This window comes from Phaenicophaeus curvirostris, chromosome 2 (assembly GCF_032191515.1).
Source record: "Phaenicophaeus curvirostris isolate KB17595 chromosome 2, BPBGC_Pcur_1.0, whole genome shotgun sequence".
NCBI classification, from domain to species: Eukaryota; Metazoa; Chordata; class Aves; order Cuculiformes; family Cuculidae; genus Phaenicophaeus; species Phaenicophaeus curvirostris.
The window spans coordinates 126,380,091-126,394,178 of record NC_091393.1 but is presented as its reverse complement, the minus strand read 5'-3'; the positions used below and the strand labels follow the sequence as shown (position 1 = coordinate 126,394,178).

The 14,088-nt window shown below is 48.1% G+C and overlaps 1 protein-coding gene across 6 annotated transcripts in view; it reads right to left on the bottom strand.

The window, feature by feature from the left end:
• Positions 1-7,481, bottom strand: part of TFAP2B (transcription factor AP-2 beta) — a 29,877-nt gene extending 22,396 nt beyond the window's left edge. Inside the window, exons 1-3 of one of the 6 annotated variants that reach the window (XM_069850781.1) lie at positions 7,073-7,481; positions 3,702-3,728; positions 1,662-2,120 (exon numbers count right to left, since the gene is read on the bottom strand). In XM_069850781.1, the coding sequence (XP_069706882.1) occupies positions 1,662-2,120; positions 3,702-3,728; positions 7,073-7,153 (567 nt within the window). In that variant the 5' untranslated portion in view covers positions 7,154-7,481. The remainder of the gene's footprint in view (positions 1-1,661; positions 2,121-3,701; positions 3,729-7,072) is intronic. The other 5 variants (XM_069850780.1, XM_069850783.1, XM_069850782.1 and 2 more) reach the window with 5 other exon arrangements.
• Positions 7,482-14,088: the final 6,607 nt, after the last annotated feature.

Sequence of the window (14,088 nt, the reverse complement as noted above, 5' to 3'; positions counted from 1 at the left end):
CGACCTGCAAGCCGGTTTCTCTGAGCCAGGAATGCGAGACGTGGGGGTCAGGGGCTGCCCCCGGCTCTCAAAACCAGCTGGGAAACCCGCAGAAACCAGCGACCCGGCGGCCACTGAGCAGAGGCCAATCCAGCCAGGAAAAAAAGAAAAAAACCCCAAAACCTTTCTATTTCCAAAATAACTCGCCCCAGAGAAGCCCGGAGCTTTGCCTCCAGGCGATGCGATACAGCCCCTCTGCTTCCCTGCTGCCCATTCCTGTAATGATCAGCAGGACCCTTTTTCGTGCCTTTTTTTTTTTTTTCCCTTCTCAGCCTCCTCTTTTCGCCTTTCTTTTTCCACTTCTGCAACTTTGAAATCCGTATCATCTATTCCTCTAGTTCTTTATTTGTCCCACATATAAATAAATTATATATATATATATAAAAATTATACAGGTGACATATAAACTTGGGGGTGGGGAAGGGAGAGAGGGGATGGGGGAGAACCCCAAATCCCGGCTGGTAAAACCTGATTTGAGACCCTGGAGGCTTCATGCCCACTCGGGGTCCCCCATCAGGCCCTGCTCCTCTCTGGGGAGTTGGGGGGAGCCACCCCAGCACCGAGGCTCTTCAGGGCCTCTCTGGTTTTGGGGAGCAGCACGTGGTGAGGGTTTTGGAGGGATGGAAGGAAGCTGGGAAACACCGTGCTCCGAGCTCGGTGAAACTCCTTTGTTATCCAGAAGAGGGAATAAAACTCTTTTAAATCTGTGCTAGGCTATGCTGATAACGAAGGGGAGGGGGTGGCTTGCTCCTGGTCACCGGTTATTGCTTTTTGGTGTGGGCTTTGTTTATATTTTCCCTCCCTCCCGGATGGAAAATGCAATAATTTGACAGTTTCATCAAAATCCCTGAACTGCAGGAAATTGGCTGGGGGGTGGGAGGAGGAGAGAAAGCCGAAATTGCATGGGAAATAACTGGAATTCGAAAAGCCGGGCTTAAACTGTGCATGTTTTGGAGACCGCTCCTCGAATCCTGCGTTCAGTTCTGGGCCCCTCACCACAAGAAGGATGTTGAGGCTCTGGAGCGAGTCCAGAGAAGAGCAACAAAGCTGGGGAAGGGGCTGGAGAACAAGAGGAGCGGCTGAGAGAGCTGGGGGTGTTTAGCCTGGAGAAGAGGAGGCTGAGGGGAGACCTCATTGCTCTCTACAACTACCTAAGAGAAAATTGTGGAGAGGAGGGAGCTGGGCTCTTCTCCCAAGTGACAGGGGACAGGACAAGAGGGAATGGCCTCAAGCTCCACCAGGGGAGGTTCAGGCTGGACATTAGGAAAAAATTTTTCACAGAAAGGGTCATTGGGCACTGGAACAGGGAGGTGGTTGAGTCACCTTCCCTGGAGGGGTTTGAGGCACGGGTGGACGAGGTGCTGAGGAACATGGTTTAGTGTTTGATAGGAATGTTTGGACTCGATGATCCTGTGGGTCTCTTCCAACCTGGTTATTCTATGATTCTGTGATTCTATGATTCTGTTTAGAGCGCTGCGCCTGCCTCCCTGCCACGAGGAGGGCTCCCAGGGCAGGGCAGTGGGTGGCAGCGAGGGAGGGGGGAAAGGAGGAGGCGAGGGAAGGGTGGGAGCATCCTCGGGGGGGTGTGGGGGGGGGTTGGTGGGGCAGAAGCGGCGCCTTACCTGTACCTCCTCCATGCCCGGGTGGCCGATGCCGTGCAGGGCCAGCCCGTCCCCCATGCCGGCGTCCAGCCCATGGTGCGCGGAGTGCAGGAGCACGTCGGGCCTCCTCACCGAGTGGTACTCGCGGCGGGGGTCGAGCCCCGAGAGCTGCGGGAGGGCGGCGCGGGGCTGCGGCAGCAGCGCCCCCGGCTCGGCCCCCACGTCCTGGCGCTGGCGCTGCCCCCACGGGTGCTGCTGCGGCTGGTGCAGCGCGTTCAGCGCGTAGGGGTCGTTGACGTGCGGGTAGGGGTCCTGGCCCTGGTGGTACGGGAGCGGCTGGTAGGGGGGGGGGAAGTACGGCGGCTGGAAGTCCGAGGACGGCGTGTGGGACAGCGGGGGGGCGCTGGAGTAGGGGCCCTGCGACACCGAGCCCAGCTGGGACAGCCGCGAGCTGTGCCCGGGGACCCCGTCGTGCCGGTCCTGCGGGGCAAGCACAGCGACAGCCTCTTTCAGCACAAAGAACAAGCCCGAGGAAGGCAACCCCCGCCTAAAATTAAACAAAAAACGCGCACAGCTGCACCCTAAGGCTTTTCTAAACCTTCCCCCCCCGCTGAAGGTTACAAACTTCCAGCTTTTCGCACCCACAGCGTGTCTGTCCCCAATAAGCATCGAGGGGGACGAGGGAGAAATGCTAAATGTCAGCGTTAAAAATGCAGGATTGGAGCTCCGTGCGCCTGCGACCCCTGACTCCGCTCCAACAAAGCCATTCCCCTTCCCCCAAATAAAATAAAAATTTAAAAAAAAAATATTCAGTCCTCTAACGCCATTCCCCCCTCCCCCAAATAAAACAAAAAGTAAAAAAAAATATATTCAGTCCACTAACGCACTCCCCCCTCCCCCAAATAAAACAAAAAATAAAATAAAAAAAAATTCAGTCCACTAACGCACTTCCCCCTCCCCCAAATAAAACAAACAAAAAAAAATTCAGTCCAGTAACGCGATTCCCCCTCCCCCAAACAAAATCAAAAATAATAAAAAAAAATTCAGTCCACTAACGCCATTCCCCCTCCCCCAAATAAAACAAAAAGTAAAAAAAATATTAAAAATATTCAGTCCACTAACGCGATTCCCCCTCCCTCAAATAAAACAAAAAGTGAAAAAGAAAAAATCATAAATAAAGAGAAATTAAGAACGCCCAAATCCCTCCAAACACACACCGCCCCCTTTCCTTGTCCTGCCTAAAGTTTCCAAGCGTCTGTTTGTTCCCTCCGCTGAAGTCCTGAAAGTTAAAAATCACCAACGCGTCTTGAGGTGGAAAAGAGCGAAAGGAAAGTTGCACTTCTCGGAGGAGCCCGAGGTAAGAAGTTGTCTGAGAAAGGACTTGGGAAAAAAAAAAAAAAGAAAACCCAAACTCAAAATAAAAATCGCGGGAGCTCTTTGTATAAAGAGCCTGCCCCTAAAAAAAAATTTAAAAAATTAAAAATAAATCAAATAAAGTAAAAATGAAACCTCTGTATCGAACAAATCCAGCCGCTATGATTTCTGCTGCAACTTCCAGTGCCTTTTGTCTCCTTTCCCAATATTATATTCCGGAGAGTGGGGTGGGGGTTAATTGTAATGAAAAGTCTTTGGGGTGTGCAGGGGGCGCTGGGGGGGGGGGAGGGGGGGAGTGTGGAGGCTTCAGAGAAAAAGGTAGGAGAGGAGTTTCGTCCAACTCCATCGCGCCGAAGCTGCGAGGCTAAAAGTAAACAAGAAAAATATCTGTTCCACAAAGTGCAGCTCAACCCCCCACAAGCGGTGGCTCACATCGTTTATATATTAAAAAAAAAAAAGGGGGGGGGGGGAAAGTTGATTTTTTTCCCCCTGCTCTCCCCCCAAGCTCCCCTCGCTCAAATCGAGAACACACAATGCAAAAAGGGAGAAGCAGCTGCAAGCCTCCTCCAATTATTGTGCTAAATTACCAAGCCAAAGGCGTTTAAAAAGAGAGAGAGAGGGAGAGAGAGAGACAACAGATCGAGAGAGAGAACATGCAATTCTAGTACAACATGGATCCGAACTCACCATGGCGGAATAGGTGTGGACTAACATCTGGAAATAAAAAAAGTCTTGTAATAGCTAAAAATAAAAGAATGGTGCTAATACTAATAATTGGAGGGAAAAATATCAAGGAGATCTGCAAAGGGGCGTGTTGGACACAGAACAGCTTGAGGTATTTCGAAGTCTATCCATCAAAAAAAAAAAAAAGACAAAAAAAAAAAAACAGACAAAAAAAAAAAAAAACACGATGCCCCCAAACCCGAGCCTGGAAACCTCTCTCTGCACACAGGAGCCACCCCTCCCTCTCGGGGGCTGCTTTTTTTCTCCCCCCCCCGCTTTTTTTCTTTTTTTTTTTTCCTTTGAGCTCCCAAATCCAATCCTCTTCAACCCAAGGCTGGGCTCAGACTGCTCCGCTACCCCTTCCTCCCTTTCCTTCCCTACGCCGCCTCATAATAATTGATATTCATGACTATTAATATTACACGACTACTTTAAAGGGAGAATGCAGGACCAAATGGAGCGTGAAGCTGGCAGCAGCTCGAGAGCTCCCCTACTATTGTAAATGACGTTCATTCAGTGGAGAATTACTCGATGTAATCAGACGAGGGGGGCTGGCAGGGGCAGAGTTTGGGGAGAGAGGGGAAAAAGTTTAGCAAAGAGGAGGCATAACTTCAATTAACTCGAGCGGAGGAAGGTGGGGAAAGTAGACGCTGCTGAGCTGGAGCGAGGAAGTGAGATGCAGCGATGCTAGAGGCGAAGAGAAAACAGATTTCCTTTTTTTTTTTTTTTTTAACATTTAATTATACATTCCTAATACAAGGAAATGATTGCCTTTGGTGCTTTTGTTCTTCTATATATTTTTTTAACAAATAATGAGGAAAAAAGAGGCTTTTCTACTCCTTTCCTATATATATATGTATATTTTTTTTAAAGAAATGTGCAGTCACTATAATATTTAGAGCGGAGATTAAGCCATTCTGGTGCACGTTACAGACCGTGTTTATTCGCAAAAGCCAAATAAATACTGGAATCTGCATTAAGTTGGGCTTCACTTTTTTTTTCCTGACCCCTGTTCCTCCCGCCCGGTAGGAAGAAAAAAAAAAAAGTATATATATCTCCCGATTTTCACCCAAATGTGAAATGTACGCAGTGAATTTTAAAGGAGAGTAAATTTATAGTTTCGGGGCAAAGCCGGGGGCGATTTAAAACCTTTTTGATGTCGCAGGAACCCGTTCAACTGGACTGTCTGCCATTTCTGTTAAAGTTCAACTTACGTTCCTTCCTAAATAGACTCACGCTCCCCCCGCAGCCCCCCCCGCGCCTACACACACACACACACTTTTGTTTTAAGAACAGATTCGGTTTAAGCGGCTGAGACGCCCCTTGTTGTTAATTATAAATCGGAAAGAAGAGAGGGAAACACTTTTTAAAAAAAAAAAAAAAAAAGATAAACGTAGAGGGCTTCAGCTCTCACAAAACACCCCACAACGGGGTTGTTTTCTTCGTTTTTAAGGCTCCAGCGCCTCGGGGCGCCCCCCCAGCCGCGGTGCCCCCGGTCCCAGCCGCTCCCCCGGCTCGAAAACCCGTTGGAGAAGGGGGGAAAAGCCCCGTCCCCGGCAGCCCAGGGGCTTTGTCGCCGGCTGCCGCGGGCACAGACAATGCCGGGCTGCGGACGGACCGACGGACGGACGGACAGGCGCCCCCGCTCTGCCCTCGCTCGGCCCCGCTCCCCGCTGGCCCCGGGATGCGCTCCCTGACCGCTTCCCACACCCCGACCGGTCCCCATCCCGCTTCCCTGACCGCTTCCCAGCCCCGTCCCAGCCCTGCTCGCTCCCCTGCCGGCTTTGCAGCTCCTGACCGGTCCCCATCCCGCTTCCCAACCCGGTTCCCAGCCCCTGCCCGGTCCCCATCCCACCTGGCAGGCTGGTACCCAGCCCCTGACCGGTACCGAGACCGGTACCCAGACCCCGCCCGGCCCCCATCTCGCTTCTCAGCCCCGTTCCCAGCCCTTGCCCGGTCCCCAACGCACTTACCAGCCCTTGCTCGATCCCCTGCCCGGTCCTCATCCCCCTTCCCATCCTGGTTCCCAGGCTTTACCCTTTCCCCACACCACTCTCCATCCCCTGCCCGGTCCCCATCGCACTTCCCAGCCCGGTATCCAGCCCCTACCCGGTTCCCATCTCATTTCCCAGCTCGGTACCCAGCTCCTGCCCTGTTCCTATCTCCCAACCCGGTCCCCATCCCTATTTCCCAGCCCGGTCCCCATCCCATTTCCCAGCTCGGTCCCTATCTCATTTCCCAGCCGGTTCCCAGCCCCTGCCCTGCCGCCTCCTCGCGCTCAGCCCTGCGCACACTGCGCCCTTCTGGATATCCCCCCCGCGCCTCTATCTCCGTGAAAAACGCCTCCTCCAAATTAAAAAAAAAATTAAAAAAAATAACTGTAATTTTGCAAAACTCCCTTTTTTAAATTTTTTTTTTTTTTTTACGCATCCTTTTCCCCATTTCGGAGCAAACCCAGCCCGTGGTTAACTTACAAGAAACGCATTCGCAGAGCCCGTTTGGGAAAGATCCGGGTGAGGAAACCGTGCAAAATTAAGAAAGGTTTCGCCATGTTTGAGCTAGGATTTTTTTTTTCCCCCTCTTGGTCTGCATTTCTGACCTCGAAAATAACGCGGGTGTCTGGATAAAGCCCCCAACTTTTCGTGCCGGCGCTGTGTGCGGAGCTGCCTCTGGATGTCTCGGTTCGGGTGTGTTTGTGCTCGCAAACGTGCGAGAATGTACGTGCCGCTTAATTAAAGCGAGTTTATGCGCACAGACACAGCTCATCTAGCGGTATACGGGGATAAAAAAATCGTAAAGAACGTTTCCCATTGTGAAAACAAGAAAAAGGGAAAAGAAATCCAAATTCATCTTGAGCTTAGCTTGGAATTGCAAAATAAAAAGAGAAAAGAAAGAAATATATCCAGTCCCTGAACACCGGATTGTGTTTCTCTTCTATTTTCGGCTTTTTTTTTTTCTCTACATTTGTCCCTATTTAATCGAATTATATTTAATTCGAGGTCTAAACAATCCAACTCTTGCCTTTAAGTTGCCTCATTCCAACCCCCAGATCATTTCTTTGATGTTTCAAATCGCATCAAACAGCTTTTCCATGAAAAAAAAAAAAAAGTTTAGGACTTGGCATGCTGAATACAAATATGCAAATAAATAGCTTTTAAGCATTTACTCTCGGTTTCGCATCTCTGTGTTTGTGTGTGTTGGTGTGTGGGTCTCTATCTGCCTGTGTGTATATGCAGAGATAAATATGGATTATATAGTCCTGCCTGTGTCTATAGTCTAGATGTATATTTAAATATAGCTATACTGTCTTACTCATATGCATATGATGTACTCACCTCGTAGATATCTTCATACTTGACATTTTCGACCAGTTTCCAGAGCATGATGGCAGGCTGCTCTCTAGGAGGTGAGTGCATTCATGTGAAGAGCAGATGTCTGGATTCTCAGTACTTCTCTGTCTGTAATGATCCATCTATAATTGGAAATGGGGGACAGACACCAAATCCGACGTTCCTCTTCCATCGCAACTTATATCTGCTGTCTGAAACAATAGGCTGCAGCAGTCTACCTCAGCCGGGGAGTAAAAAACATTATCTGTTACACAGTTACATATATCTACAGACATATATGTGACTATATATACATATACATGCAGATAGAGACTTATATGCAGGCGTATGAAGATATTCACATATACCAAGTGCCACACGCACAGACATACATATACATGCACATAGACACATATATCTCTGAACAGATAACTTTCCCCATGTACAGACGTACCTAAAATGACACATTTAGAGGCGTAAATTCTATATATTCTTGCATATGTAGGCACATGTCCACTGCGCATTACATATGCATGGATACATACAAACCTGATTTGTATAGGAGTGGATATAAACGCGTGTTTGTGTATGTATTTAAGCATCTACACAGATATACAGCGATCAAATAGACACATTACAGAGCGCACACAGCCACTATTTTAGCAGACGGATAGATAGGCAGAATGGAGAAATTAATGAACATGTTTTCGATCCTATTTATATTAAAATAAAGGATAGGTCGCCTCTGCACTAGACGATTCATCATCTACAACGAGATATTACGCTTTTCCCCACACGCGATACCCTTTTATTCACACGTCCAGAAACGATCCTCTCCGATGCAGTAAAAGCACCAAAGCAGCGTCTCACCGAGCACATTCAGGCAAATCTAAAAGGGGTAAATTTAGATCAGTGATTTCCTTTTGAAAGCCGCGCACCTCAGGCTCGGGCTGTGTATTTTATAACTTGAAAACACTTTCTCTGGGAAGAAAAAAAAAAAAAAAAAGAAAGGGGGAGTTTAGCAAAACCTTCTCTGCCCGCATTTGAATAGCGATTAGCTACTTTCTGAAAACGATTAAAACCAGAGTTGGACCGCGCGTTTCCCGGGTAGCTCTCGGTTTGGAAGGGGAGAGGAGGAGTTGGACCATTTTTAACCTTTATTTATTTTTTTTTTTATTCCCCCAGGCAAACCTTCCCTGCATTGTCCGGTTTTTTAACGCGCTGTACAGCAAAGAGGCGACCGATTCTGCAGGCGAGAGGAGCCCATCTCGCCTTTGGAAGGAAATAATCGAGCTTTGCAGGGGGCTGGTGCACCAGGAGGGGCGGGGGGTGAGGAAAAAAGACTGAGAGAGGGAAGGTGTTTCTAAATTCAAGGTCCTGTCTCTGGAAATTTCAAGCTCTGTCTACAAGGTTCCTACAAATCTTTGTTATTCTGCATGGGATCCTGTGGGAAAGTGCATTGTGTCCTTTGTACTTTCAAAGGTCCTACAGGTAAAGACGCTTTTATATCTGTGTAATCTCGAAAATGAAAAGAACTTCATCAGGAGACTCTTCTGCCGGTGGTTGGCTGGCTGGTGGGAAGGGTGGGCTTTTCTTTTTTTTTTTTTTCTTCGTTTTGGCCTCGAATTAAAGCAGAAAGTATAAATTCATCCCCTTCTCCCTCATGCTCTCCAGCCTCCCCCTCCTCCCTCCCTGTTTCTAAGCGAACATCTTCTTCTAAAAACTCAACCCTCAAAAGGCAAGAGGCAAATATCAGCCAGGAATTGTAACAGGAGCTGGACAACCGCTTGGCTGGGAGCTGTTAGAGCAGAGAGGAGGTTTCTCTCCCTCTGCTCAGAGGAGGAGGAGAAAAGGGCACATCCTCGAGTGGGCTGGACAGACCGTTTGCACTGGAAGCACTAGTGTAAAACACGCTAAAAGAGGAGAAAAGGTGCAGCTGTTCGCATGTGGATGCGCAGAGACACCCCTGCAGGGGGATGGTCCCCTAGGAGGATGCCGGGCTCCTACAGGCACCCTTGGCCATCACTCCTGCTAAATTCTTTGAGCCCTGTCCTGGCAGGCTGGGGCAGAGCCATCCTCCTTTGTGACAGATAACGCTTTAATTCAGTGTGGTACCCGGACTCAAACACTCTCTACGTGCTGGGGGAAGGGAGAGGCGGGGAGAGGAAAAAGAGGAGCTCAGATAAATGTGAGGAGCGCTGTCTCTCTGCTATCAGGATGGCAGGGACAGCAAAACACTGTTTTTCAAGTCCCACTCTTATCACGTTGAGCTTGCACTTGCAGAACATGACAAATGTGTCTCAAGCGGTTGTTTAGAAAATTCAGCTGAACAGAGATTCTTCGCATTTTTGGTGCTTGTTTTGCACCCCCACGCCCCCCGAGCGGTTTCAGTCGGTGAAAACTTGCACCAATTTATCCCCAAAATGTGCATTAACCCCCGTGACGCGCTCAGAACTGACCATTACAAGCGAGACTTCCAAACCTAACCAAACCCCCTGGCAGACGGGGTGGAACAAGGTGCAATTTGGCAATTTTTTGGGGTGCTTTTGCAGCCCCTTCGAAGGAAAACCTTGTTGTTTTTTTTTCCCAGCGCCGAGCTGGGCAGGGGCACAGCAAAGAGTTGTTTTATACTTTCTTTTTGGCATTTAAAAACCCAAAAATAAATAAAAAGTGTAGGTTTGCATGCAGCCCCGGCTGTGCCGGAGGAGGCTCCCCCCGACCCGGCGTTGAGCGGGGCGGCGGCGCCCTCTGATGGGAGATTCCATCCTACAGCAGCTCCTGCCCAAAGATGCTGCTCCCCCCTGCTCCTGCCCCCAGACCGGGTTCCCAAACATAGAATCATAGAATCACCAGGTTGGAAGAGACCCACAGGATCATCGAGTCCAACCATTCCTATCAAACACTAACCCATGTCCCTCAGCACCTCATCCACCCGTCCCTTAAACCCCTCCAGGGAAGGTGACTCAACCCCCTCCCTGGGCAGCCTCTGCCAGGGACCAATGACCCTTTCTGTGAAAAATTTTTTCCTAATGTCCAGCCTGAACCTGCCCTCGTGGAGCTTGAGGCCATTCCCTCTTGTCCTGTCCCCTGTCACTTGGGAGAAGAGCCCAGCTCCCTCCTCTCCACAACCTCCTTTCAGGTAGTTGTAGAGAGCAATGAGGTCTCCCCTCAGCCTCCTCTTCTCCAGGATAAACACCCCCAGCTCTCTCAGCCGTTCCTCATAAAGCCTGTTCTCCAGGCCCCTCACCAGCTTTGTTGCTGGAAAGGGTGCTGAGAGAAGTGTTTTCTCCGTCAGGATAAACCCACAGGTTCCTATTTACACTGATTTTTTTTCTTAACAGACTACTCGGTGTTTCAGTCTCCACCTCACGTGGTTCAACCAGGCCACGTGTGCTGTTCTACAGCTGGGTTGGGGCAATCTGTGGTTTCAATACATGCTGGAGGATGATGTGATGGAGAGCAGCCCTGGGGAGAAGGACTTGGGGTGCAGGGGGATGAGAAGCTCGTCATGAGGGGCATGGTTTAGTGTTTGATAGGAATGGTTGGACTCGATGATCCAGTAGGTCTCTTCCAACCTGGTGATTCTATGATTCTATGAGCCAGCAACGTGCACTCGCAGCCCAGAAACCACCCGTGTTCTGGGCTGCATCAAAAGCAGCGCGGCCAGCAGGGAGGGAGGGGATCCTGCCCCTCTGTTCCTCTCTTGTGAGACCTCATCTGGAGTCCTGTGTTCAGTTCTGGAATCCCCAACATAAGAAGGAGATGGAACTTGGGGAATGGGTCCAGTGAAGGCCATGAAGATGGTGAGAGGGCTGGAGCCCCTCTACTACAAGAACAGGCTGAGAGAGTTGGGGTTGTTCAGCCTGGAGAAGAGAAAGCTCTGGGGACACCTTAGAGCAGCTTCCAGTACTGAAAGGGGCTCCAAAAAAGCTGGGGAGGGGGTTTTTACAAAGGCCTGGAGTGAGAGGATGAGGGGAGATGGCTATAAACTGGAAGAGGGGAAGATTTAGCTTAGACATTAGGAAGAAATCCTTCACCATGAGGGTGCTGAGGACCTGGCCCAGGTTGCCCAGGGAAGATGTGGCTGCCCCATCCCTGGAGATGTTCAGCGCCAGGTTGGATGGGGCTTGGAGCAGTATGATCCAGTGGGAGGTGTCCCTGACCATGGCAGAGGGTTGGAACTGGGTGGTGCCCTCCAGCCCAACCTATTCTATGATTCCATTGTAATTAGAATAAATCTTTCACCCACCAGTTTTAAATGCAGTGTGTCGCTGAGGTGAAATATCCAAATCATCTTAATGAGATGCACGTTAATAGCCCTGGGAGGAAGAGGACCTGCAACACTGTGATGGCCACTTTGGTGAGAAGTCAGGAAAAAAATCCATATTAATTCAAGAAGTGATGTTCCTCTCATTTAATAAAATATTTTGAGCATATAAATGTGTGTATATAAATACATAACTTTTATCCTGCACCTAGTCAAGGTCCTGGGCTTCCAACCTTTTAAATGCAGCGTACTTCTCTAATAAAGTGAATACCCCTTGATATTCAGTTCGCAGCAAACCTGTATTCTCGGCTGGAGTTTAAATTAAATCCGTTTATCTCGGCGCCCTCTGCTGCTCGCTGCAGGCTCTCGGGTTAAAGCAGGGTTCTGACGGTTCTAACTGAAAATTCGGTCTTTTTGAATGTTTTTTAGTACCCTTTCTTGCAAACTAGTTCTTTTTTTTTTTTTTTTGTCCTAGACTTTTATTTTCTATATGTTATTATGTGTATTTCAGGATTTTGTATTTTTTATTTAACAGTCTCTTTGCAATTTAATTCACAGGAGGAAAAAAATTTGTATGACATTGCAGGCATCTCAAACTGCAGCTTAAAATTTACTGCCCAATTATTCATTGATGTACAAAAAATCATTGATTTGTCATGCATTTTGTACCTTTTTTTTTATGAATAATGACAAGACTCATCTCAAAATAAAAACAACTTCTCATCTTTCTTTTTTTTTGCTGGTAAATCAAGTTTCCCTATTACATCTGCAGACATAACTAAGGGTTTTTTTTTCATAGCATCATAGAGTAGTTTGGGTTGGAAGGGGATTTTAAAGCCCATCCAGTCCAATTTCCCTGCAATGAACAGGGACATCTTCAACCAGATCAGGTTACTCAGAACCCCCGTCCAACTTGAACTTGAATGTTTCCAGGGATGGGGAGTCTGCTACCTTTTGGGCAACCTGTGCCAGTGTTTCATTGCCCTCATTTTAACAAGTTTCTTCCTTATATCTCGTCTGAATCTGTCTTCTTTCAGTTGAAAAGCATGACTCCTCATCCTATTGCTACAGGCCCTGCTAAAAAGTCTGTCCCCATCATCTGATGTTTTTCCAAAACCACCAGTGCTCATTCTTTGCAGAGGGTCATCACCATCCCCTCTCATTGCTACCTGCTCTTTTAGATGCCAGGAGTAGTTTAGAACAAGCCAGGAAATCTCACCTACACCTGCTGAGACCCCATGGATGACCCCAAATAGTTTAACATACTTAGTAACCCTGTAGGGAAAAACTTCAGGCTTTCCCATCAGTGGTGACCTCCCCGGGGCACCCTGTATCACAGCCTCTTTCAGGCTCTCCCCAAAGCCAGAATCAGGGTAAAGGGGTCACCAATGGACATCAGGACCCATCTCCCACTGCTCTGGCACTGTAAACACTCCCACTACTTGCAGACAGAGAGGACATGGCAGTAACTCAATCTGAGATGTCTTCCCTGGAAAGGTCTCTGAAACATCCTAATAACCATCGCAGGAGCAGACAGGCTAGAAATGGCTGGTGTGACCATTTCAACCATCAGGACTACCCACCTGTGAAAAGAAGAGACAGAAATATCTTTCTGAAGGCCTGGAGGGTCTTCCCAGTGATTTCTGACCTTTTGTACAAGAATCAGCAACAAATGATCAACCACAGAGTCATAGAACAGAAACCCCACCAGCTGGCTTTAAGACCATGTTTACAATGATATTGGGCAAACTCAGAGAATGTTTTGGACTCATTTTTGCTTTTAAGACCTGAGTCCCATTAGTAAATACTTTGTAGTAGGTTTGAAGATATTTAGTCAGTCTGTGGGAGGGCCCTGGACCTCCAGGCAGTGCGGTGAGGAGCCCCACCAAAAACCTAGATGCAGCTTTGACATCCCCTCTTCAGAACCATTTTGAACTGAACTCTTTGGAGCAGAGATGACAATCATATGTCCCAGGTTAAGAATGAAGAATGTTTCAGACCTTTTTTTCTCATATCACTGTCTCCTAATCTTTGTTTTGATCTGAAGTAGATGCTCGACTTAACACAAGGGTGGTGAACTTCATGTAATGCTTGTTTCCCTAAAGAATCATAGAATAGTTTGGGTTGGAAGGAACCTTAAAGATCACCTAGTTCCAACACTCCTGCTACGGGCAGGGACACCTCACTAGATCAGGCTGCTCCCAGCCCCATCCAACCTGGCCTTGGACACCTTCAGGGATGGGGCAGCCACAACTTAAAGAAGATTGTGCAAAGCCTTGCCCATGTCTTACTGACCTTTCTTATGAACTTGTGTTGCTCCACGTTACCGGCTCCTGTTTCCTTGCCTCGGGACTCAAAGCTCCCTTTGCTCTTTGAAGAGTGATCCCAGGTGCTAGCTCCATGGCTTTCCATGACTGACAGGAAAAGCAGGAGTTAGGTGATGCAATGGTAAACTGAAGGCTTTATGTATGATCTACCACTGGTAATTTATCCTTCTCAACACAAAGGGGTGTCTGGGGAGTTCTAAGAGCTGCTGTCACAACTGCAGTGTCATCCTTCTCCACACCACCCTTCTGAAAGTGAATTAATCCTTTCTAAAGCCACTTCCTCCTGGAATCCAAACAAAACACACAGTAAAGTCTCTAAACTTGTTTTCATAAAATTTTAAACTAAACACATAAGGATATCTTTGCTTTTCCTCAGCTGGGATATTGACATTTACATTTAGAAGTGGCTTGTTCATCTGAATAAAGCA